Here is a 25,290-nt window from a genome sequence, read left to right as displayed (position 1 = left end):
TTTCTGTATTTTACACAGGTGGCTTGGTACTGCCTATTTGGACGCTGTGTTACAGGACCCAGTTTAAAAGTAAGGCTAAATGATCATCATCTTCCTGGGACAGGAGTAGAGGTAATCTGCTTTTGAGTTTGCTATGATGTATTTCCCATTATAACTGAGACTTGCAACTTAGGTAAAAGTTTGAAGCTCCGGACAAAGCTGAAGAGGAATCTTTTCCTTGGATCCGCAATGAAAGGGATGCAAGCGTATCGATATACTTATGCAGAAAGTAACGTGTAATAACCGATATAATTATTAATATTATATCTGTGTATTAATTTGTCTAGTCCCTATAATTAGTTGGCCTATTAAACTCTGAGCACATGCTATTGTTAATATCACAATAATACCAGGTTAGCTATGAAACCAAACACACGGTGCTGCTAGTAAAACAAGTTACATTTATTTCCCAATAAAAATAGGAATGTATTAAAACAGCATAATTAGGAAAACTAACATAAAGATACTACACGAAATTGCAATATTACAAGGCCTACAACCATAACACAATACAAGATTGATACTTAGCACATCTTCCTCGGCTGGTCCTCAGGTCTTCAAGAGACTGTTTCTTTAGCAAACATTAACATTTAACAAACATACCTCATCCAGACCCCCCCCCGTTTGCCTGCCCAACTTTGCCTTTGGACGAATCACAATGTCTCTGGGGCGTTCCCTCAACAGGCCATCATATGGTCCACCCTGTCATCGCAGTCCTCTGGGGGGCAGTGTTGGCCCATGAATTGCCATCGTCCGACCGATGTCAGATTTCACAAACACCTGGGCCCTTGATTTCCTGTATCTCACCTCATCCATCATCCCTGTCAGTTTATCTGCCTTTGAAGCCTGGGTGGATAGTAGTTAATCAGGAACTTCCCATAGACAGATCGGAACCAGCATTGTCATGCGCAATGGGAGCTCAACAGGCCACATTCCAACCTGGGAGGCTACATCCTGTCCTCCCGGAAGTGTGACACTTTCAGCCTTTTCAAAAACCATGTGAGTTTTCTTCTCTCAGGCATAGTAATGAAATATATGTACAAATACGATATTCATGTTGAATTCCAACATATGCCGATTTGCGCCTGAAGGGCGGGGTGCAGTACAGGCAAAGGGTGTCCATTCACTCATCATTCACCAACACACATTCAGAGCAACCTATCAACCTATCAACCTATCAACCAGCTTTCCGATATAGAATCTCGAGGAGGGCCTCTAGCCCATGTTATTAGCCTAAAATACACCTTTATCACACTATACCATAACATGAAATCAACCCATTACCATAATATATACATATATACCTATGATCCATCAGACTACACATCCCATTCCCAACCTCCTATACCTCCTCCTAGATACGGGACGGGATTAGGCAGGTTCGCTCACAATGGCCTTTCCTACCACAATTCTGGCACGTCAGTGGTATTTCAGGGTTCTGAACTGGCAGCAAAGCCTTTACCATATATGGAGAGACATTACCATCAATTCGTCCCTCCACTTGTATAGATAAATGAGAGACTTTCCTATACAAATGTCGAGTCCAACAACACATACCAACTTGAACCAATGATGAAACTGCAGCAATATTGAGTAATACCACCATGGGATGTATCAAATAATTCAAAATACTGTTGGCCTTACTGGAATGTCCGAATATTACCTCCCACCAAGACCCTCCCACATCATTTTCTAGTTGATGTACTACCTCCTTTATTACATTCTGGTCATGGTAGATGGCTATAGTAGCATTAGCTCTCTCTTGCTGCAGCATCCTCATAAGGCTCTCATCTCTATCCCAATCTGTTAACCATTCCTGTATCTTCCTTCCCATTCCAAGGTTCAGGGCTCTCAGATTAACAGGGCGGTTCTGGTTGACATCCACAGACAGATTGGCCATATGCGGTACCACATAATTCCATTCCTGTGTCTGGATTTCAGAGACACCGCCAAGGGTACACCATGCTCCTCTAGCTATTGTCAAGTTCACAGAACATCCTAGTTCCATGACCAAAGATACATTAGTATCCTTCAGGACAAAGAAACAAACTCTCCTATGTCCCAAATAATACACCGGTGTTCCCTTTGAGGCAATGTTCTCCCCATCCAGAACACAGAGTGATGAATCTTCCCAACATTTCTCATCCACCACCGTGTATTGACCTGGCATACAAAGGATATCATGGTCATGCCTCCGACAGAGGGAAATATCAACCTGCCTCCAGCTCCCGTCCTCTCTGATCACATGTGGGTAAGTTAGCCTCAGATGCAACAAAGTAGAATCCCCAGTCAGCAAGCCCATCGATATCACCGAATACACAGATTGAGTCTGCACTTCTGTATATGGGATCAATGAGGAAGCGTAATGGGGCATACACACGGTCGGACTTTTCGTCTACAAAAGTCCAACAGCCTGTCCGACAGACTTCCGGCGGACTTTCGGCAGACTTGCGGCGGACTTGTGGCAGACTTTCTAACGAACGGACTTGCCTACACACGACCACACAAAAGTCCGACGGATTCGTACGTGATGACGTACACCAGTCTAAAATAAGGAAGTTCATAGCCAGTAGCCAATAGCTGCCCTAGCGTGGGTTTTTGTCCGTCGGACTAGTACACAGACGAGCGGATTTCGGGGTCCGTTGTAGTTACGACGTAAAGATTTGAAGCATGTTTCAAATCTAAAGTCCGTCGGATTTGAGGCTGAAAAAGTCAGCTGAAAGTCCGGGGAAGCCCACACACGATCGGATTACTAGCCAGCTTTAGTCCGTCGGCGTCCGTTGGACTTTTGTAGACGAAAAGTCTGACCGTGTGTATGCCCCATAACATCTCTCATAATCCAAATTAGTACAGCCTATCCAGGCATTCGACCACCAACTTGGATTAGTGTAAGAGATGTGCTTTGGTAAAATCTTACTGAGCTGTGATGCCAATTCATAAGGCCACTGTCCCTCATATGAAGGCTGTACAATCAGCTCAATGCTGGTTGACACTTCCACCTGCCACTTCGTGCACGCAAGAGCCAATGACAGATTCCTGTCCTATACCATCACATTCTCTACCAACCTCTCAACATGGTTGACAAAATCTTGAACCACTTTAACCTGGGTACTTATGTGACTTTGTTGAATGTTATTAAGGATGCCACCAATCTCTCTGAGTAACAAAGCCCCGCTTATTCTCTGAAGTTATGGCTGCGAGTTTGTTCCTCAGGAGGCCGATGTCCACCCCATTACCAACACCCATCCCAGCTCCTATTCCCCCAATATAGTGCTGAATACATCCCTCCTCTTTCGGGTTACTCCTCAGAAATACGCGCCCTGCATGAACCTCTTGAAGACATTGAAGTGCCATGTGGTGAAAGCCTGTACCCTGGTAGCCAGCGTTTTGTTCCCTTTATCTAACGGAGCATGCTTCTGTGTGTATTCACTGGCCTTCCCTGTGCCGGGTTTCAACCTCTCAGGTGAGACATCAGCCAGGCGTATCTCCCCATACAAGGAAATTTTCACCCCATTGATGTGTCACCTGGCCAACCTCTAGTCTGGCCAACCGACACCTTATTATGTATAAGCGCCAGTCACCTGGGCAACTGCACCATATTACTTCCGTTATGTCAATACATGTCATACATTAAAAACCTTTTCTTCTTTCAATTCCTTCCTTCAACAAAAAAAAACATATTTTACATTTCAGGTTCTGACAGATTGGATGTGTATATTCCTTCCCCAACCTCCAACCCATTGCACATGTATTAATAGCATGTTTGCATTCTTCAGGAGAGACTCCGGCAAAAATGTTTCACAAGTCTCGCTGATGGGCAAAGTCCTTCAGATCCAGCATTAGCCCTAAATTGTCCATAAGCAAAAACAAGTATTAAACTGAATCTTTTCGTCTCCTGATGTTTATCAGAACAAATTTGCGGTGTAACATGGCAGAAACAAACTGCCAACCAGATGAACATCTGTCATCCCTGTTCCAGAGACCTCTCCAATCACGCTTCACCAGGACTCTGGAAGTGAAAAAAAACAAGAGCAGAATCAAATTCTTATCCATAATATCTGCTCGCTTACTACGTTTACTTATAGTTCCTTCCTTGGAACCCAGGAACTTAGTATTCCTGGCTTCTGCAACTCTGACCAAACTATCAAAACAACCATGACCCCTTTAGGCTGAACCCACTCTAAAATGGATCCCCATGGTATGATCAACAATTTAAAAACAAAACGAGCGTCAATGTTGACTCTCAAAAATTCTCAATTTAAGCATCAAAAACACAATGCATTATCTGTATTTTCAGACCTATGCACCAACCCCCCTTTCAGGTGGACAAAGCGTACACCTTGTAACTTTTCCCACCTGAATGAACATAAAACAAAGAGAAAAAAAACAAACTCCAGAAGCTAGAATGGCTTCCTACCAACAACTCTTGTCTTAAATGAACAAGATGTATTCAGCTGCAGGACATATCCCATGACCATCTATTCACCTGCTAATTGACGGAATAGCCAATTACACCCCTTTCAGGTGGACTAAACAATAATTTCCCCACCTGAACAAACAAAAATAAAATGGATGACTAAACAACTACCAAAAATATTAAAAAAATTAAAAAAACTTAATAACAAAAGAAATTAAAATTCTGGCCATTATCACACAAAAACAACATGACAAGACAACCACCATAAGACAATGACAAACACTCAACTTTTAACTAAAGACATCCATGGATTTTCCTCCTGAGAAGAGTAAGTGCTCATTTCCATCTGAAAGACAATTAGTTAATGGGAAAAACAAAACATCTGTACCTCATCACAACATTTGTAACTTCACTTGTAACACTTGAAACCCTTAATGCCTGACTATTGTTTATCTTACTTTTTTTTCATTGTTTGCAAACAATTCCTAATTAATGAGCTCATGGTACCATTTGATAATCGATTATGCCTTTACCATAACCTAACCCCTGTTTTGCTAAATGTGCCCACTGTTGTTCTCTCTTTGAAGAACCTGTAAACAAACACAGACATTAGTATCCAGACCAGTTTTATCTTCTTCCAAGGTCTCTGGAAAAAGGAACACAAAGACAGTGATTACACATAATTATCACGACAATTGACTTTTTAAGTCCCCCCAAGCTTTTTCCCATTAATTGTAATGTAGGGGAACATTTGCTATGTATAAGGTTTAGATATGAGCGTCGTATTTAAATAAAATATGGAAAGAAAACAGTGACCATAAAATTCTTAGCATCCATGCAGCTCACTAAGTGCTGCCAACTTTGTTTTCCCCAGTGCTACATTTGAATAACCATGTGGCTACCTCCATTTTGACTTTACGTAACTGTTCCGTATACTGATGATTATCAGTCTGTAATCTCCGCATTTGGGTCTTTAAAGGGAAATGGGTTTGATTACTACGGCCTCCATGCTTTGGGTTGCTACCCCATCGGGCAGAATACACTTCATAATGCCTTGGGGTCGTTTTGGGGTACTGCGATCTTCTTTTGATACCATTATTCGCCGCCCAACAATACTTAGCGATGTGACCCCCCCTTTTACACAAAAAACATTTGAGGGCTGGCCTCTCTGTATAAGCCCTTCTTTGAGCATACGGCAGTGGAAACTCACATTGCTGGACATTATTACTACGATTACTATGCTTGGAATAAGCAGACTTTACACTTTTATCGTCTGAGGAGTCATCAGAAGTTTCAACTCCTGAATCACTTTCAAGCACAGTTATCGCACTTTTATTTACATCTCCACCATTGATTTCTGTCTTAGCAACATCACTTGCAGCAATAAGAGCGTCTGTTTTTTTTGCATGCTTCACTTCTATCTTTGCTGAGCACTGTGCATGTGCGGAGGGTACCTCCACCATTGCACATTCAGCTTTTGCATGTTTGGAGGATAACTCCATTATGGCTGCCTGTGCACCCTGTAATTCCTCCCTGAGCAGTGTGATAACATGCAAATTCTCAGCCTCTGTTTGATTCAATGATGCGATACATTGTTCCTTCAACATACATGTTTTTTCTAACTCATCTAATCTCTGTTCCAATACACACTTCTCAGTCACTAATTGTTGAATGTGATCAGCAACATTTGCATCTGCTTTTGCAACCATTGCCAATATATTCTCTGTTACACTTTGTACCTGTTCAAATAATTGTTTCCTCTCACTATACCATTCTAATTCTTTTTGTTCCGCAATGTCTTTCATCTTCACCAACATGCATATGGCATTGGCAATTCTCTGTTTCTTGCCTTTTTTGGAAGATTTTTTATGCTTTATGGCATCATTATGGGTATTGCATTGTTTTAATAGGTCATTGTATTGGTGTGTTAATGCATTCTCTTTTATAGACTCAAATCTAACACAACCATACTTGTTAACAAAACCTTCAATGGCTTCCATTGCTATGCTAATTCGCACCTAGCTACACTGAAGTTGCTTACACAATGCCCACAGCTAGACAACAAAACACACACAGATAAAACTGAAAGCAAACTCTGACTTGTAGTTCCACAATCAAGAGCAAAAAAAAAAAAAAAACAAATCCAAAAGCCGTTTAAAAACAACTTTGTTCCTTGCAGCTCTACAGCTTGCAAAACACCAGGCACACTCTTAGTCAATGCCTTATAATACTCCCACTGATTTCTAAACCCTTAGATTGCAGGCCACATTGAACTTCTGTTGGAACAGAGTGCTATTTCACACTCACGTGGGGACCAAATAAAAAAATACACTAGTAATGAAATTAATAATAAAAAAAAAAAATAAAAATGAAAAAAACGAAAATCAATAAAGAAAATTAAAACAAAAAAATAAAAATAAAAATCTATATTTCTCCCACTTTTTCCTCAAAGATGTGTGGTATATCCTGTCAATCTGCAGGCTATATCAGTACCAGGGATGATCAATCCCTTCACTCACCAGTACCGTTTACTGGCTACAGGCCTAAAACACATTAACGATACAAACGTTTAACATATATACATATATCAGCCGAAGATCTCACCAGGTTCTACGCGTCCGTCTCCCTGATGAAATATTTCACAGAATCTTCATGACCATCCAAGCGTGGTTTCAGAATTCGCGAGCCAGCGCCAATCTTGTCCACACTAGAGACGATTTTCAGTTCTGGGTGTATTTGAGGATTTATGCTTGCTTACACGGTCTCAAGACAAAAAAAATACATTAGGTTTTTGTGGATTCTGTGTAAAAATAAAATTCACAGTCTGGGGTGCCAATTGTAATAACCGATATAATTATTAATATTATATCTGTGTATTAATTTGTCTAGTCCCTATAATTAGTTGGCCTATTAAACTCTGAGCACATGCTATTGTTAATATCACAGTAATACCAGGTTAGCTATGAAACCAAACACACGTTGCTGCTAGTAAAACAAGTTACATTTATTTCCCAATAAAAATAGGAATGTATTAAAACAGCATAATTAGGAAAACTAACATAAAGATACTACACAAAATTGCAATATTACAAGGCCTACAATCATAACACAATACAAGATTGATACTTAGCACATCCTCCTCGACTGGTCCTCAGGTCTTCAAGAGACTGTTTCTTTAGCAAACATTAACATTTAACAAACATACCTCATCCAGACCCCCCCCGTTTGCCTGCCCAACTTTGCCTTTGGACGAATCACAATGTCTCTGGGGCGTTCCCTCAACAGGCCATCATATGGTCCGCCCTGTCATCGCAGTCCTCTGGGGGGCAGTGTTGGCCCATGAATTGCCATCGTCCGACCGATGTCAGATTTCACAAACACCTGGGCCCTTGATTTCCTGTATCTCACCTCATCCATCATCCCTGTCAGTTTATCTGCCTTTGAAGCCTGGGTGGATAGTAGTTAATCAGGAACTTCCCATAGACAAATCGGAACCAGCATTGTCATGCGCAATGGGAGCTCAACAGGCCACATTCCAACCTGGGAGGCCACATCCTGTCCTCCCGGAAGTGTGACACTTTCAGCCTTTTCAAAAACCATGTGAGTTTTCTTCTCTCAGGTATAGTAATGAAATATATGTACAAATACGATATTCATGTTGAATTCCAACATAACATGCACATAAATATAAGGAACTCCGCTTTTTGACCAGCCCGTATAACCAGAGAATATGGAGCAGCGTCAGAATACATGCCTCAATCAAACCACACACACCTTTCGCCCTGCTCACTGGGACTTAGTCATAGGGGTCTAAGACTTGCAATTTGCTGCTTTTTTTAAAGTGGAAATCTAGGAGGAAAAAATTTTTTTACATGCACAAGTGAAATAATCTAACTCTAACGCTGATTATTCTATTGTCGACTAGCTGCTAGTTACTACAAATCTTAGATTTTTTCATCCTGGGTACTACACACAGCGCTCCTCCAGGGATGCAACTAACAATTCATACAGTAAAAGATCATGACGTTCGCTCTCCCTCGTCCTCATCACAAAAAGCCTTGTATTCTTTTTACATAATACAGTAAAACCTTGGTTTGAGAGTAACTTGGTTAGAGAGCGTTTTGCAAGACAAGCAACATTTTTTTTTAATAAATTTTGACGACATACAAGCAATGTCTTGATATAAGTAGCGTCATGTCACAACTGAGTATAAAAGAGAAGAGAGGCGCCTCTAAGTGTAGCAATATGGTTACATTTAATGAAGGTACAACATTTAGCAACTCACATGATTGATGATTAAAACAGGCACATCTAAGTATGCAGGCATCTGGGGTAAAGATGTCCACATAGACCATCCTCCTCACTGCCATTGACGTCATCCCTTCCACGCTGCACTCCACGAGCGGTTCAAGCCACGCTTTCAGATCGCTCTACAGCAGGGTAGTCTTCCCGGTCACGATTGCAGACAGCTTTACCCCGTATGCCTGCATACTTAGATGTGGCTCTTTTAATCATCAACCATGTGAGTTGCTAAATGTTGTACCTCCATTAAATGTAACTGTATTGCTACACTTAGAGGTGCCTCTCTTCTCTTGTATACTCTGGAGCTCCTGCTGAATTTTGCGTCTAATCCCCTTGTGGAGGCTTCCATTTGTGGATGGACATTTTATGGTTACACAACCTATCACATTGCTATAATCTTTTTATATGGACTATAAACTAAAGTACTTATGAATAAATGGTTGTAGAAGGAATCATTTGAGATTCCTTTATTTCTTATGGGGAAATTCGCTTTGATATACAAGTGCTTTGGATTACAACCAAGGTTTTACTGTACAAGGCATTCTATTAATGGACAAGGGAAGATGCCATCCTTTACCTGCCTCTCCTCCCCCCTTTTGCAAAGAATGCCTTGTATTCTGTGAAAAGTATACAAGGCTTTTTGTGAATGGACAAGGGAATAGAAAAGAGAGTGACAGATATGCTTCTAGCGGTGTACTGTAGCAGAAACTATAAGTTGCAGCACCAGAGGAATAGCATTGCTCTGGGCTGTAAGAAACTAATACTTGTACTGTAACCAGCAGCCAATATTATAAACAGAATTAAAGGTAAATTATTTCATGTGTGCCTATGGCAAAACATTTTTTTTATTGGAGCTCCACTTTAAGCTGAACTGATGCCATGTAGCTGCAGTACCAGACAGTCAGGGCCGTTTCACAAAATGTGTGTTAACTTCAAGTGGAGGCCTTACAATCATAAGTAGAAATTTTCCATTGTTCTGATGTGCTAAAAAAATGCACATGGCAAAATGTATTTTTAGGCATTTGTATTCATTGGGGTGGTTATGTTTTAACTGTGTTAATGCAGAATGCACTGACAGATAAATAGGGACATATTTAAAAAACCATAACACATGCATCTGGAAAATTCACCTGCTTTTGAAGCTGAACTCCAGGCACAAAAATTCAGTGTAAATATTTTCATCAATAGCCACAAGCTGCTTGCTATGGGGGCACTTGTGCCTGCTCCAGTGTTAATTTCGTCGGCTAAAACGACTAAAACATTTTAGTTGACTAAATGAATATTATTTTAGTCGACTAAAATAAGACTAAAACTAAAACAACTGAGATGACTAAAATACGACTAAAACTAAAATGGCATTTTAGTCAAAAGACTAAAATGGGACTAAAACTAAAATGCCATTTTAGTCAAAAGGCTAAGACTAAAACTAAATTGAAATTTCACTTCAAAATTAACATTTTGGTTGTGCATGCTCATACCTCAATACCATAATAAATAACATATTGAATTTTTCACTCCAGCAGTATATAATGAGTTTAGAAATTGTAGAGAAAAGTTAACTAATGCATTACAATTTAATTACATCTATTAGATTTTAGACGACTAAACTGAGTTTTAGTCGACTAAAATGTACTGGAGATTTAGTCGACTAAATAGGACTAAAACTAAAACAATTGCAGAAGACTAAAATGGGACTAAAACTAAAATGCCATTTTAGTCCTGAGACTAATGCCGCGTACACATGAGCGGACTATTCGACCGGACTGGTCCGACGGACAATTTGACCATGCGTGGGCCTCATCGGACCTGCAGCTGACTTTTTCGGTCGAAAATCTGATGGACTTTAGATTTGGAACATGCTTCAAATCTTTCCGACGGACTCGAGTCCAGTCGAAAAATCTGCTCCTCTGTATGCTAGACCGACGGACAAAAACTGACCCTAGGGCAGCTATTGGCTACTGGCTATCAACTTCCTTATTTTAGTCCGGTTGTACGTCATCACGTATGAATCTGTCGGACTTTGGTGTGATCGTGTGTAGGCAAATCCATTCGTTAGAAAGTCTGTCGAAAGTCCGTCGTAATGCCGTCGAAAGTCCGTCGGAAAGACCGCCTGACCTTTGTTGTCGAAAAGTCCGACCGCGTGTACGCGGCATAAGACTAAAACTAAATCGAAATTTGCTGCCAAAATTAACACTGGCCTGCTCACTCATTAGCTCCATTTCTAAAGGTTCCTATTGCTAATCTTTGTATATCTCTTCACAGGTTCCAGCAAATGGCAATAATTTATTGGAGGCTAGAGGCCTGAAAAAAAATGAGAGGTACATCTTTGCTGTAGCAGCATATTCAAGAGATGGACGTCTCATTGGGGATTCAGTTGGAGAAACCACTAAACCAATTCTTGCCTTTCCTCCTCTGTCTGTGCCTGCCACATGGGCCTACCTAGCACAGGTAAGTTTCATTAGTATAGATTAGATATGTGTACAGTGGGTATAGAAAAGAATCACCCCCCTTTAAAATAATCACAATTTGTTGCTTTGCAGCCTGAAATAAAGACAGACACAGTTTTTGTTTTATCCAGCTGTATTTACTCAATGCAACTCATAACATCCAAGTGAAAGATGTAACACCAACATGTCAGAAAAAAAAATCAAAAACAGAATCACTGAGTTGGAAAAGGTCGCCCTCCTTGTGTCAGTATTTTGTTGAACCACCTTTTGCTTTAATTACAGTCTTTAGTCTGTTGGGATATGTCTCTACTAACTTTGCACATCTAGACTATTTGCCCATTCTTCTTTGCAGAACTGCTCAAGTTCAGTTAAATTTGATGGTGCCCGTTTGTGGACTGCAGTCTTCAAGTCATTCCGCAGATTTGGGCTCTGACTAGGCCATGCAAGGACATTCACCTTTTTTCCTTCAACCACTGTGTGGTCATTTTTGCTGTGTACTTTGGACAGGGCAGGACTTCAGGTGGTGGGGGCCCCTGGGCTTGAGTCACTTTCGGGCCCTACCTTCTATACATTACTTTAAATAGAACAAAATGTTGACTGGTACCGTAGACAGTGTTACATGTTAAAAAAAAACGTAATAATCTATTTATATGACCACTGATTGAAGCTTGAAAAACTTTTTTTCCAATAAATAAATAATGATTAAAAAAGTTTAAAGTGATCATGTGTTTATTGCAATGCACAGATGTCTTGGTCAGAATGAGAATCAAACACTTATTTACCTGGAAAACATATTGAAAAACAAATACCTTGTAAGGTTGCAATCAAAACAAATCATTGGCAAGAATAACTCATTGAACAAATTGCAAGATAAATTGTGTGTGTGTGCAGTAGGTAAGTTGGTGGCAAAAAAGGGACGTCAATTTTACTTGGGTTTATAACGTCACATGACCGCGCAATTGTCAGTTAAAGCAACGCAGCGCAGTATCGCAAAAATGGTCATAAGGAGGGGGGGTAAAAGGTTCCGGAGCTGAAGGGGTTAAGATTGAACAAGTCAAGACTAAAGGGGCATTTTTTTTCATACATGATGTCACACATGTATTTTGCTTTTTGACTTGACACATGAATTCATTCTTTTTTTTTTTTTACTCACTTTTAGTCAGTTAATTCAGTGCTCTGGTGGGGGGAGGGGCTTCCATGCAGGAGCAATGGAGTCCAGTTGGTTGGGTCCAGTAATTTCCCAGCCTGCTACTTCTTGTGTCCACAAAGCTCTGCAGACTGCAAGGTGGACAAGATGGAGGGAGGAGGTGGGTGGAGCCAACACTCACCAGGGGCGGAGTCCTGCAGACAATGTGAGTGACTGTATGGACAAGATGGAGGAGGTGCTGCTGGTGGGAGGGCCAATACACTCTTGGGCGGCGCGGATGAGGAAGATTGCTGGCCTCTGCCACACAGTGCTAGACTGCAGCAACAACTGCCTATCAGCCCGGGAAAGACAGATACACTTAGGCAGGCTCCTCCGCTCCAGGCAGCTCCTGTCATGGTCATGTCGAGTCTGAGACTCCGAGTCCGACGCGACTGACTCAATGACGTCACTCGTTGCTAGACGCCAGGTGGCCCAGGCGCTAGCAACGAGTGCAGAGTTGACAAGCCAACGGCACAGCTCCACCCACCTCCAGGCTCCTCTTGGTCCGTCCTGCGTAATTACACATTAGAGTCTCTCTCACTGCGCCGCTGATCGGCTGATGAGACAGAGACTCGGGCAGAGCAGCGCTGCAGCCAAGGGAGGACCAGTGTGAGTCATCGCTGTTTCATCCGATCCAGCTGAAGATATATGAAGATATTTAAAATGTAAACAGGCGGGGCCCACGGGGCCCCCTTATTATGCGGGGCCCATGGGCTTGAGCCCAGTCAAGCCCAATGGCAAGTCTGGCCCTGACTTTGGGTCATTGTCATGTTGGAAGGTAAACCTTCATCCCATTGACAACTTTCTGGCAGAGGGCAGCAGATTTTCCTCAAGAATTTGATGGTATTTTCCCCCATCTTTTTTTCCTTCTATCCAGAAAAGTGCTCCAGTCCCTGCTTCAGAGAAACACCCCCATAACAAGATATTACCCCCTCCATGCTTTACTGTAGGAATGGTGTTATTTGGATAATCAGCTGTACTGGATTTCCTCCAGAAATGCCATTTGATGTTGAGGCCAAATAATTTATCTCATCTGCCTATAACACCTTTTTCCATGTGGCCTCAGAGTCTTAAAGGTGCATTTTGGCAAGACTTTTTTTTCTTACAACCCTCCTATACAAGCCACATTTGTAAAGAATTTGTGATAATGTTATCACATGCAAACAATGACCACTCTTTGTCATAAATTCTTGCAACTGCCTCAGAGTTGCTGTAGGTCTCTTGGTAGCCTCTCCAGTTTCCTCCTGGCTTTTTCATCCAGTTTGGAGCGACGTCCTAATCCAGGGAGGGTCTGTGTTGTACCAAAATACTTTCCACTTCCTACTAATAGACTTCACTGTGCTTCTGGGCATTGATAAAGCCTTTAATTTGTTTTCATATCCATCTCCTGACTTGTGCCTGTCCACAACTATATCCTGGAGTTCTTTTGACAGTGGCTTGCCATCCATAGATAATTGTTTGCTTCAGTTGCACTACCAAGGACTATAATGCTCCAGGAAAGCTCTTTTCATGCTGAGCTAATCAAAATGACCACAGCTAATCACAGTTGAAAGTGAAATGACTTTACCATTGCGAAGGTGATTGGCTACACCTGATTGAGTTTACAAGTCATTTTTTGAAGGGAGGTAATCCTTTTTCGAACTCAGCGAATCTATTTTTAAATGTATTTATTTCTTCTGACATGTTGGTGTTATATCTTTCACTTGGATGTTTAAAGTTGCACTGAGTAAATACAGCTGGATAAAACAGGCTCCAAAGCAACAAAACGTGATTATTTTAAAGGGAAGTGATTCACTTCTATACCCACTGTACATACAACTGAATACATGGTTGAAATACATGTATACAGGTCAAAAAGTAGATATATGGTTGCATTATGTTTATCACATATCGTGTGTTTTTAGGTATTTTCGGTAAATAGTTCTGATCTTTAATTGATCAAAATATTTTATAACTTAGTCCCATGTAGATTACAGCCAGATAATGAAACACTGGCTCCAGAAGAATATGGTACAAGCCAGATGTCACTGACATTTGTAAAATATCCAAACAGAAAATCGGCATCACCCTGTAATGGCTCTTTAGATCTTCTTTATTACACTCCGACAGAGGTTACATGATCCCACATAGAAATGTTGATGCGTTTCAGCCCGGGTGGGCTTTAGTCATAACCAGTCATATAGTCATAGCCAAATAATATTTTTGAAAAATACTATAAGTGAACAAAAAGTGTTGTAAGAGTAGTAGTAGTAGATGCCAACAGCACATGTAAAAAAATGCCAATGACGTTGCAAGGGATAACACATGTCAGCCAAAATGCTGCAAAAGATTGATACAAAGCACTGACAAGTTATGAGAGATTAGTTGTGATTCCTAATATGCCACATAAACAATTCTGTTCTGAAACATATAAGCATTTTCAGCTTGAGATTGAATGTTAACAGAATCCTATTTCGAGAAATGTCCTAGACGTGTCTGGCTGCTGTTTAATTGTGCAGACGATTGTGAGTTTTCCTACAGTTCCAATCTGTTTCCAGAAATGAAATATTATTTTCATTTCTACAGAGTGCATATCATGTTGGCAACTATAAAGTAGCTAAGAGGGCATGCTCCGTGCTATGGAACTACTTTGTTTTGTCACCAGTTCCTTCATCTACTGATCTGGCTATAACACAAAACAAGGAAGGTTATATACATCAGACAAGGTAAGTAGCTAAATGTATCTGTGGATCTATTCTTTTTATTTGTTGCCTTCTAATTTTAAATCATGAAAGGCCCTCATGTTATAGTAATCCCCCCTCTAGAAAACAGAAAAAAAAATTGTGGAAAAAAGAGCTGAATAACTAGGTTGCAAGTGCTACTGTCTAAGTAGTACAAACAGTATTTAATGGTGCAGTGAAGAATTTAGAGTGGGTGCCTCTGAGTATTTTATGGAAAAGCTGCCTAGCAGGCATTTGGTTCAGGAAAACGCAGAGCTTCTGTGTGCCTCTATTTTTGTGACTTTTTCAAGCCGGCCTTTCAATTTGACCACTCAGTGTATCCTCCCCTTCAGTATATACTGAAAAAAATTGGCAGATGTAAAGCTGAGCACACATATAACAATTTTTGCAGTTAGCCAACAGGCCAATAGAAAAATGCTCCATCCATACAAAAAAGAGGTGGATGGAGGAATCTTTCCAACTGTGCTATTGTATTCTGACTATGGGGACTCCTCCCACCTGATTGGCTGCAGTACTGATCAAACACAAATTTCCCAACAAGCCCATTCGTGAAAAGCTGATCATTCGAATGGAAACAGCCATAGATGGATCAAAATTCAGTCGGTCCCTGCTAAACCGGACGAAATTCAAGCCATCTATGGCAAGATGTATAAACACAGCTCTCCTATTCTCCAATTATTATGATTAAGTAATAAGGAATATCCATATATATCACTTGAAAATGGTTTTAGGCACTGGAGAAGGTGTTTATAAATTGTGAAGAAGCTGTGGTTTTAATATTTAGCAGTATGTTACTTTTTATATTTTCATGTCTATATACAGTGCCTTGCAAAAGTATTCACCCCCCTTGGCATTTTTCGTGTTTTGTTGCCTCACAACCTGGAATTAACATGGATTGTTTGAGGATTTGCATCATTTAATTTACAGAACATGCCCACAACTTTGAAGATGTTTTTTTTTATTGTGAAGCAAAAACAAATAGGACAAAATAACAGAATAAGTCAATGTGCATACCTATTCACCCCCCTAAAGTCAATACTTTGTAGAGCCATCTTTTGTGGCTATCACAGCTCCAAGTCGCTTTGGATAAGTCTCTTTGAGCTTGCCACATCTTACCACTGGGATTTTTGCCCATTCCTTCTTGCAAAACTGCTCCAACTCACTTGTGAACAGCAATCTTTAAATCCGACCACAGATTTTCTATTGGATTGAGGTCTGGGCTTTGACTAGGCCATTCCAACACATTTACATGTTTCCCCTTAAACCACTCAAGTGTTGCTTTAGCAGTGTGTTTGGGGTCATTGTCCTGCTGGAGGGTGAACCTCCGTCCTAGCCTCAAATCACACACAGAGTGGTACAGGTTTTGCTCAAGAATATCCCTGTATTTAGCACCATCCATTTTCCCTCAACTCTGACCAGTTTCCCAGTCCCGACTGCTGAAAAACATCCCCACAGCATGATGCTGCCACCACCATGTTTCACTGTGGGGATGGTGTTCTTTGGGTGATGTGATGTGTTGGGTTTGCGCCAGACATATCGTTTTCTTTGATGGCCAAAAAGTTCAATTTTAGTCTCATCAGACCAAAACACCTTCCTCCATACATTTTGGGAATCTCCCACATGCCTTTTCGCAAACTCAAAACGTGCCATTTTGTTTTTTTCTGAAAGTAATGGTTTTCTTCTGGCCACTCTGCCATAAAGCCCAACTCTATGGAGCCTACGGCTTATTGTCGTCCTATGTACAAATACTCCAGTTTCTGCTGTGGAACTCTGCAGCTCCTCCAGGGTTACTTTAGGTCTCTGTGCTGCCTCTCTGATTAATGCCCTCCTTGCCCGGCCCGTGAGTTTTTGTGTGCAGGTGTCTCTTGGCAGGTTTGCTGTTTGCCATGTTCTTTCCATCTGGTTATGATAGATTTAATGGTGCTCCTAGGGATCATCAAAGATTTGGATATTTTTTTATAACCTAACCCTGACTTGTACTTCTCAACAACATTGTCCCTTACTTGTTTGAAGAGTTCCTTGGTCTTCATAGCAGTGTTTGGTTAGTGGTGCTTCTTGCTTAGGTGTTGCAGCCTCTGGGGCCTTTCAAAAAGGTGTGTGTATGAAATGACAGATCATGTGACACTTAGATTGTACACAGGTGGACATCATTTCACTAATTATTTTTTTTATTTCAGTTACTTATATAGCGCTGTCAATTTACACAGCGCTTTACATATACATTGTACATTCACATCAGTCCCTACCCTCAAGGAGCTTACCATCTAAGGCCCCTAACTCGCATTCATACATGCTAGGGACAATTTAGACAGGACCCAATTAACCTACCAGCATGTCTTTGGAGTGTGGGAGGAAACCCATGCAGGCACAGGGAGAACATGCAAACTCCAGGCAGGTAGTGTCGTGGTTGGGATTCGAACCAGCGACCCTTCTTACTGCTAGGCGAAAGTGCTAGCAGTAAGACTTCTGAAGGTAATTGGTTGCACCAGAGCATTTTATGGGCTTCATAACAAAGGGGGTGAATACATACACACATGCCAATTATCAGTTTTTTATTTCTGAAAAATAAAATAAATATGTATATATTTTTCTAATTTTACTTCACCAACTTAGACTATTGTGTTCTGATCCATCACATATAATTCAGATTAAAAAAACATTGAATGAAAGGCTGTAATGTAACAAAATAGGTAAAAAGCCAAGGGGGTGAATACTTTTGCAAGGCAATGTACCATAAACAAATATATAGTATTTGTTACCTAGGGTAACCTCATAGGATTTGGCTCTGAACATTGTCACACAGAAATGAGCATTTGTTTTCTTACCAGTTTTTGAATACCTTTAGATTTATTTCCCTGGAAAACAACATATTATATTCTACATAGTATGCATGAAATAATAGATAATGCATAGATATTTCTAGCCACTCTGTCATGCATTTCTTATTTAAAAAAAAGGGGGGCTATTGAGGGTTTCCATGGTAACTATAATAGCCAATGTAGACCTGCTGTGTATATGGAAAATGAATAATTAGCACTTTGTTACTCTCACGTAGAATGTTAGTCTTTGGTAATCTCTAACATCTTTCATCTTCTCTAGAAACTAATCAGCTTTGATAATCATGACGCAATTAGTATCATTATTAAAATAAAATGTTATTTTTGTAATTCTTATTATATAATCTTAAGCATGCTATCTTTGATAAACCTGTGGATGTGACGCATATGCTTTCCCATAGTTTGTGTAATGACACCATATCAAAGTCTTCTCCCATACTGCTGCAACTATTCCTTGGAAGTATTTTTACAGTGAGTGAAATAAACATAAAAGAAGGAGCACTCTTTTGTGACTCGCTTTGTGATGGAGGTGTTCTTCTCAAGGGGCAAGTAAGTAATGAGTTAATAACTGTTATTAATGAGTACTGATTTACTGAATATTAATAAATATATATGAAAGGGAATGTGATACAGCTATATTATTGATGACTGAGATTAAAATTAATATAAGATAATTAATACTAGATCAGAAATGACCTTGGGTCCTTTGAAAATTATTGAAAAAAATATTCATTTTTATTCACAATAGTATAATTAATGTCAAAATCAAAGTAATAATGTTATGGGCATAATTGACTTTAACATAAAAATATATATTGCAATGTCAGAAAATTAAGTAAATGCTTTTTCGAATTTAGAACTCCAGGACATTTAAAAAGTCTGTTAGTCCAGTTAGTTTAATAATAAAAAAAATCATAAAAAGCATTTAAAATATTGAAAGTATAACTGCAATATACCTGTCTTTTTATTATCTTCCTACAATTCCCTGCACAGAAGAATAAAGCTTGGAAAGCAAGGTTAACATTTGCAATGCACAGTACTCTCTGTCTAACATGTATTAGGCACCAAAAACCAGGAGGAATAATTGCTGAAATTAGAGGTCCACAATCTGATACATCCAGAAAAACTTGGCCGTTCATTCCATAACCCTTATTTCATAGACCACAAAAGTCCAAATATAGGCTTTATTCTAAAAGCATTACCCAATCCATATGTCCAATTTATTTATGGGGTATAATTATTAAGCAGTGGTTTAACTTGCACAGTGGTCTGCATTTTATAAATGGGTTGTAAAAAAGCAGTCCACAGTGTACATCGTTGAGTATAACAGAGAGCAACAGTATAATCTGCTCCTCATTATAAATATGCCCCATATGACTATCTTTCACTGCACACTTTAAGGATATTATTAAAAATTTTCACAATGTTCACGTTTCCAAGATCACTTTTCCAGCGCCTACAGAAAAAAAGATTAGTAGTAACAAAACCCCAGTCAGGAGCACACCTTCCATCTAGTTTGCTGCATATGAATAACATGGTCCTGGTTGTCTAAGATGCAGAGGCCTCCTGAAGCACTGGAATAACAAGCAACCTTTAAATCCTACAGTAATTTGTCTCCCACACAGCTTTGATGCTCTAAAGTAGTGGTCATCAACCCTGTCCTCAGGGCCCACTAACAGGCCAGGTTTTATGTATTACCTTGGGGAGATGCAGACTAGAATACTGCAATTACTTAGCAGCAAATTATATCATCTGTGATGTATTTCAGTTATCTTGCAAACCTGGCCTGTTAGTGGGCCCTGAGGACAGGGTTGATGACCACTGCTCTAAAGGACAACTTTACGCATGCATTGTCCTCTATACAGGTGTGAGTAGTGTGACCAGTTTTTGTATTTGCCTCCAAAATGCTCTATGCTATAACTGAATCAGTTCACCTACCAATGTGCTTGATTTGGAAAAAAACAAGGTATCCCCCATTGGGAATGGGACTTTGAGGATGACAAGATTACCAAATAGGATTGTTTAAAATAGCATATTTTTATTGATACAAAAGGAACATATGAACATACACATGTAAAATAGGGTCTGTTCAAAGACACATAAAAAGTACACCTTTCACTGTATAACCATGTTGGAAATACATATACTTTGTTGTCTCCAATGTACCCAACACGTTTCTGGTTTGAACACCTTCCCTCAGGGGTATTGGTAAGGAGATATGTATTCATTCAATGGTTCACTTGGAGTAGTGTACAGTCATGCACATGAGTAAAAACATAGACAAGATCAACCTGCCTTCGCTCGGGTGGGAAAGGCATGAAGGGGCGACACAAACCCCCACGGAGGTCTCCAATATGCAATCCGCGAGTATGGGACACAAAGGACCTGAATATTCTGTGTCTTCTCAGTAAAATATATAGTCTGATATCATCAGACTATATATATATATACTGAGAAGTAATATGGTCTTGTATGTCAGCAGATCCCCCTCATGGTAAACATCTCCCCAACTGGAGTCCTAAGACTGAACGTTTGTCAATGGTCTTCCCGGCTGTAGCACTTAATGAACTTGATTTATACTCCGTTGTTTAAGAGACTACATGCCCACATATGTAGCAGGAAGACAGGAATGTTTTATCAATATCAGTCAAAGACTATGATTTTTATCCTTTTGAGTGTTTTATTACATATTCTTTATGACTACGTAGAATGTAAAGAAAGGATCAATCCTTAAATTTCAGTTAAATCTACTGAAAGTTCATGGAGACCTAAAGTAGAATTCCAGCTAAAAGCCAGCTAGTCTTAAAAATGTTTCCTCCCCCCTCCTAATACCTATACTAACTAACCTATGTAATAAAGATGTATATACTTACCTATTTTCAGCCCAATTTGGTCTGGTCACGTAATGCATCTCTCTCCATCCCCTGCAACTGCCGCTGGCTGACAAGGGGGTTCACGTGACAGGACCGGAGCAGGTTGAAAATAAGTAAGTATATACATCTTTTTTACAAAGGTTAGTTAGTATAGAAGGGAGCAGGGAGCATTTTTAAGACTAGCTAAGTTTAGCTGGAATTCTATTTTACTTTAAAGTGGATCTTCACTGCATCTGAGCACCACAAACCAAAAACACTGTTTAATTCATTTTTATGAATTCCCATTCCATTGATGTCTCTATGCTTTATTTTGTCGAGAAATCACTTTGAAAAACAACCCCCTAACATTTTCTGACTGTGGCTATCTTGAGTGGCTATCTTCAGCAAATGATTTATGAAGCATTAACTTCCTGGGAATCCATCTGCCCTTAGCTCAAGCATGCATGCAGGAGAGTGTGCTTAGATGAGAAAACCCCTCCTTCTCTCCTCCCATCCTGAAGACTCATGGCATGTATGACATCATTTGCCCATGCAAGAAACCAGGAAGTAACTGAAGTTAGGTAAAAAAAAGTTTAAAACATGTAACTATGATATACTTTCCTATCTATTTACTAATGCTAGCAGCATAAGGATTAAAAAGAATCAATGTTGATTGGGAGAGGGAAGTTCCAATTCCGGTTCCTGTAAGAACATTACAGAAGGTGCTGGGACTGGCAAAGTTGGAAGGGAACATCCAAGACCCCCAGGTGTATGGAGATGGAAGCAGAGAGACCTTGCTGTTGGAGTGTTCAAGACATATTAAAAGCAAGGGTCTGACTTACCACCAGGCCACCAGGCACCATTTATAATTAAAATGCCACTGTTAGGTGGACTTGCCCTTGGATATTAAAACTGTAAACAATGGTGTAAGAACCTCCATTAAATAATGGGAAAAATGGTAGAAATTCAATAGAACCTACTGAGATCAGATTACTTGGGTAATTGCACCCCATCAGGATGAAAATTACATGATTAATTCCATTTGCCTGCAAATGTGTTGTAAATGCCTTTATAAAAGTGCTCTAATTGCGCCACTTTATTACGCTTCTGCCCAACATTTCCTTACAATGTAACAGTCATATCCCTAAATATCACTTTATATTGTTTTCACAACATTCTGGATGTCAGTAGGGCATACAAGGACTATGCAGCTGCTTAATGTTCCATTGACCGAAGAGTATTATGCTCAGCCAACTTGAAAATAAAAATTTATTGCTGCAAACCTCTCTAGGAAAAAAAATAAAAATAACACAAAACTTGTGTTGTGAGGTAATGGGGATTATGGAATCTAAGAAGCGAAACAGTTGGCCAAATTGGTAGTGAATGGAGTATAACCAAGGAGCAAACCATAGTAATTCTTCACTACACATTAGAAGGTTATTATTGAAACAACTCTCTTGAAGAGACAACCACAACAAGCAATTTGGAAAATCAAAGTTTATATAATCCACAAAGGGAAATATATGTATTACAAATTGATTTGCAGGAAACAGAGTTTATAAAAGTATTTACATTTAGATTGGCAGAACCCTTTAGTATAAGATTTTACAGAAATATCTGCTCCACTGAGCTAAATATCTGTTTGTTATCTTTAGCTTTGTCGGATAGCTGAATGCGAAAGATTGTTAGTGGCTCTTGATGTTAGTACCTTGCTGAGCGATGCCAACTATGCCCTTCAAGCTGTTGTTCAATGCTATGGTCTGATTGCTCCAGTAATCTATCACAGAATCCCTTCTGTTCCAGTAGTGCAGGTAAGCAGAAATGTACCCATACAAATTCATTACAGCCATGATGAGCAATCATTTATATTTATGTTTTTAAACAAAACAAGTCATTCAGATACAAGCAATAATGATTGATCCGGGCTGATATAAATGTACCTATTAATATTAGAGAGGTCTGTTGTGAAGCTTCAAATCACACATAAGTAGTCAGCACCAAGTGTGGTGCTACACAGTGGGTGAATGAAGCCATTCTGTGCAAGAGAGATCCTATTGCTCTCTAATTAGACACCCGTCATTTGTTAAACTAGCCAAGTTCCAAAAACCTTTTAGTTTCTTGTATATTATGCGATCATATTTGTATTAGCCTTTACCCTTTAAATTACATTTTTGTTTGTACATCTTTGCCTATTTTTAAGCACTATGGGTTATTTACATTGGATCTTATGATTTATGTTTTGTGGCAACTTATATACTTGCTTTTCAGTGCTGATTTATTCCTGTTATGTAAAGGCTGAAATTTTTAAAGTATATGTATAGATTTAATAAACAGCTAAAACACTGCCAAAAGTAGATATGCCTTGTATCTCTTAAGGGATCTTTTATCTGTCTTTTTGTCATTTTTCACTTGGCTTCTTTTTCCCCTTGCAATTCAGATGCTGATGTCTTTTCTTTAATCTTAGCAATCAATAAAGCTCATGGTGTGTGAGTTATGTTATTGGGATTTAGTATTAAATTGATGTCTTGGATTGATTGACTGCGCGATCCATAAATATGAGGTGACCATTGTCTGATACCATGGATACGATCATATTTGTTTGGCAATTAGATAGTGGAAGGAGGGAGTAACTGTAAAACATAAAATGGAGTTGGTCAAAAAATGAGGTTGGGAATTTTATCCACCTTCCCATGGTATCCTACTTTACCTATGGAAAAAAACCTGCATCTATGTTTATGACAGAAAAAACAGTTACACGTTTTATAGATATCCATATCTGAAAGATATAGTGATTCAGTGTCCATGAGCTAATATCCACTATGCATGCAAGAGACACTATAAATAAGTATAGTTTGATTTCCCAGGCAAGGGCCATAGGAGAATATGTGTATGATGCTTGAAAGTACAGGGATCATCGAGGGACATAGGAATTGTAGAAATTCTGGTTGGTTATACTGCCACTTCCAGGACATAGACAAGCCAAAAATATATTAAGGCAGCCTTCGTATAACCCTGCCTCCAATTATCATGCCTCTGTTTTTTGCTTGTGTCCTAGGAGGTTTGACAGCTTTTGCTCAGCACTGCAGAAGAAAAATCTTACTAAATTTCTGTCCATATTTTTACTAGCTCTTTTATTTTTCTTCAATCACGATACTTGGTAAAACATAGATAACCTTTTCGGCCTTTTAGCTAAGATCAAGTGTAGTATCTGTTCTTATCAGTTTCCAGAGGAGGCGCTGTGGCACTCTCGTTGGGGAGGCCCAGCAATTCCAATGGTGTTATAGTGCCTGGAAGGGCAGTACTCAGCAGGGACTATGCTGAGTTGCCCGACAGACTGGGGACCGGCCAATGGTTGAGTCTGAGTCGTCTGGAAGGGTGCTCCTGGTGGGAATGGGTGCTGCATCTGGGTCTGGCCGGAGGGTCGGGTCCCTGGCATTCTGGAATAGATTGTGGTAGCTCTAGCTACGGACAGTTATTCGGGAAAGAACACTTACTCCTCCTTTGGGAGGGGGGGAGTGGTTAGTATCTACCCAAATGTAATTAGGAAGGAGTGATGGGAACGACGGTGGAGCCTGATGGTAAAGGGCTCTCACCAAGCTCCCTGAACTTCATGCCTTTCTGCCTGTAGTAGGGGCTGCTGTGGTCTGGGCCGTTGGCCAGGGTTGGTCTTGAAAGCCTATGGAGTATGTGCCCCTGGAGTGGCAGTCCAGGGGTGCCAAAAAATCACTGTGAGTGGCAGTCACTTTGATTTGAGGCACCACGGTCACTGCACTATAGAACGCGCTTTTTTAGCACCTGCCTCTTGGGCCTGGCTTTTTGGCTGGGACCAGAGGAATTTTTTATTCCTGGCCGGAGGGCCTGGTCATTGTTTCACACGATGGCCACCTTTTTTCACTTTCCTCTCCACTATCCCTTCCCCACTTTCTTTTTATTTATTTTATTTAATTGATGCCTATGTTTGTCACTTTTTGTCTTTTTATGTTTGTACACGGTTTGTTGCACTGTGTGACGAGTAGGGATGCGGGTCCTCAAAACCAGCCCTGAAAGTCTTGGGAAGGGGTGGACATGGCCTTTTGGCTTAGTTCGCCCTCTCTCATGGAGTCTCCCTTCGTGGGAGCCTCACCTAGTGTTACAATGTAACAGTCATGTTCCTAAATAACACTTTATATTGTTTTCACCTTCCCCACTTTCTTTTTATTTATTTTATTTAATTGATGCCTATGTTTGTCACTTTTTGTCTTTTTATGTTTGTACACGGTTTGTTGCACTGTGTGAGGAGTAGGGATGCGGGTCCTCGGGCCAGCCCTGAAAGTCTTGGGAAGGGGTGGACATGGCCTTTTGGCTTAGTTCGCCCTCTCTCATGGGGTCTCCCTTCGTGGGAGCCTCACCTAGTACTTGGGTGGGTTCTGCTTCGGCAGGCCCTCCAGAGAACGGGGTCAGTCTGGTTTTGGCCAGATAGACCATTGTAAAGTACCCTTGTCCCCGTCTGG

The 25,290-nt window shown here is 40.2% G+C and overlaps 1 protein-coding gene and 1 non-coding gene across 4 annotated transcripts in view; both read left to right on the top strand.

The window, feature by feature from the left end:
- CFAP54 (cilia and flagella associated protein 54) overlaps window positions 1-25,290 on the top strand; it is a 545,361-nt gene that overhangs the window by 158,783 nt on the left and 361,288 nt on the right. For all 3 annotated transcript variants that reach the window (XM_073620268.1, XM_073620266.1, XM_073620265.1), the window contains exons 22-26: window positions 19-111; window positions 11,021-11,206; window positions 14,957-15,096; window positions 18,350-18,497; window positions 22,456-22,611. In XM_073620268.1, coding sequence (XP_073476369.1) covers window positions 19-111; window positions 11,021-11,206; window positions 14,957-15,096; window positions 18,350-18,497; window positions 22,456-22,611 — 723 coding nt within the window. The remainder of the gene's footprint in view (window positions 1-18; window positions 112-11,020; window positions 11,207-14,956; window positions 15,097-18,349; window positions 18,498-22,455; window positions 22,612-25,290) is intronic.
- Window positions 23,970-24,168, top strand: LOC141135977 (U2 spliceosomal RNA). The gene has a single exon (XR_012243658.1). It is a non-coding gene; the product is annotated as a U2 spliceosomal RNA (small nuclear RNA).

Source organism: Aquarana catesbeiana, linkage group LG03, assembly GCF_042186555.1.
Source record: "Aquarana catesbeiana isolate 2022-GZ linkage group LG03, ASM4218655v1, whole genome shotgun sequence".
Classification (NCBI taxonomy): domain Eukaryota; kingdom Metazoa; phylum Chordata; class Amphibia; order Anura; family Ranidae; genus Aquarana; species Aquarana catesbeiana.
The sequence above is the reverse complement of the archived record's forward strand: the minus strand, read 5'-3'. Positions and strand labels throughout refer to the sequence as shown.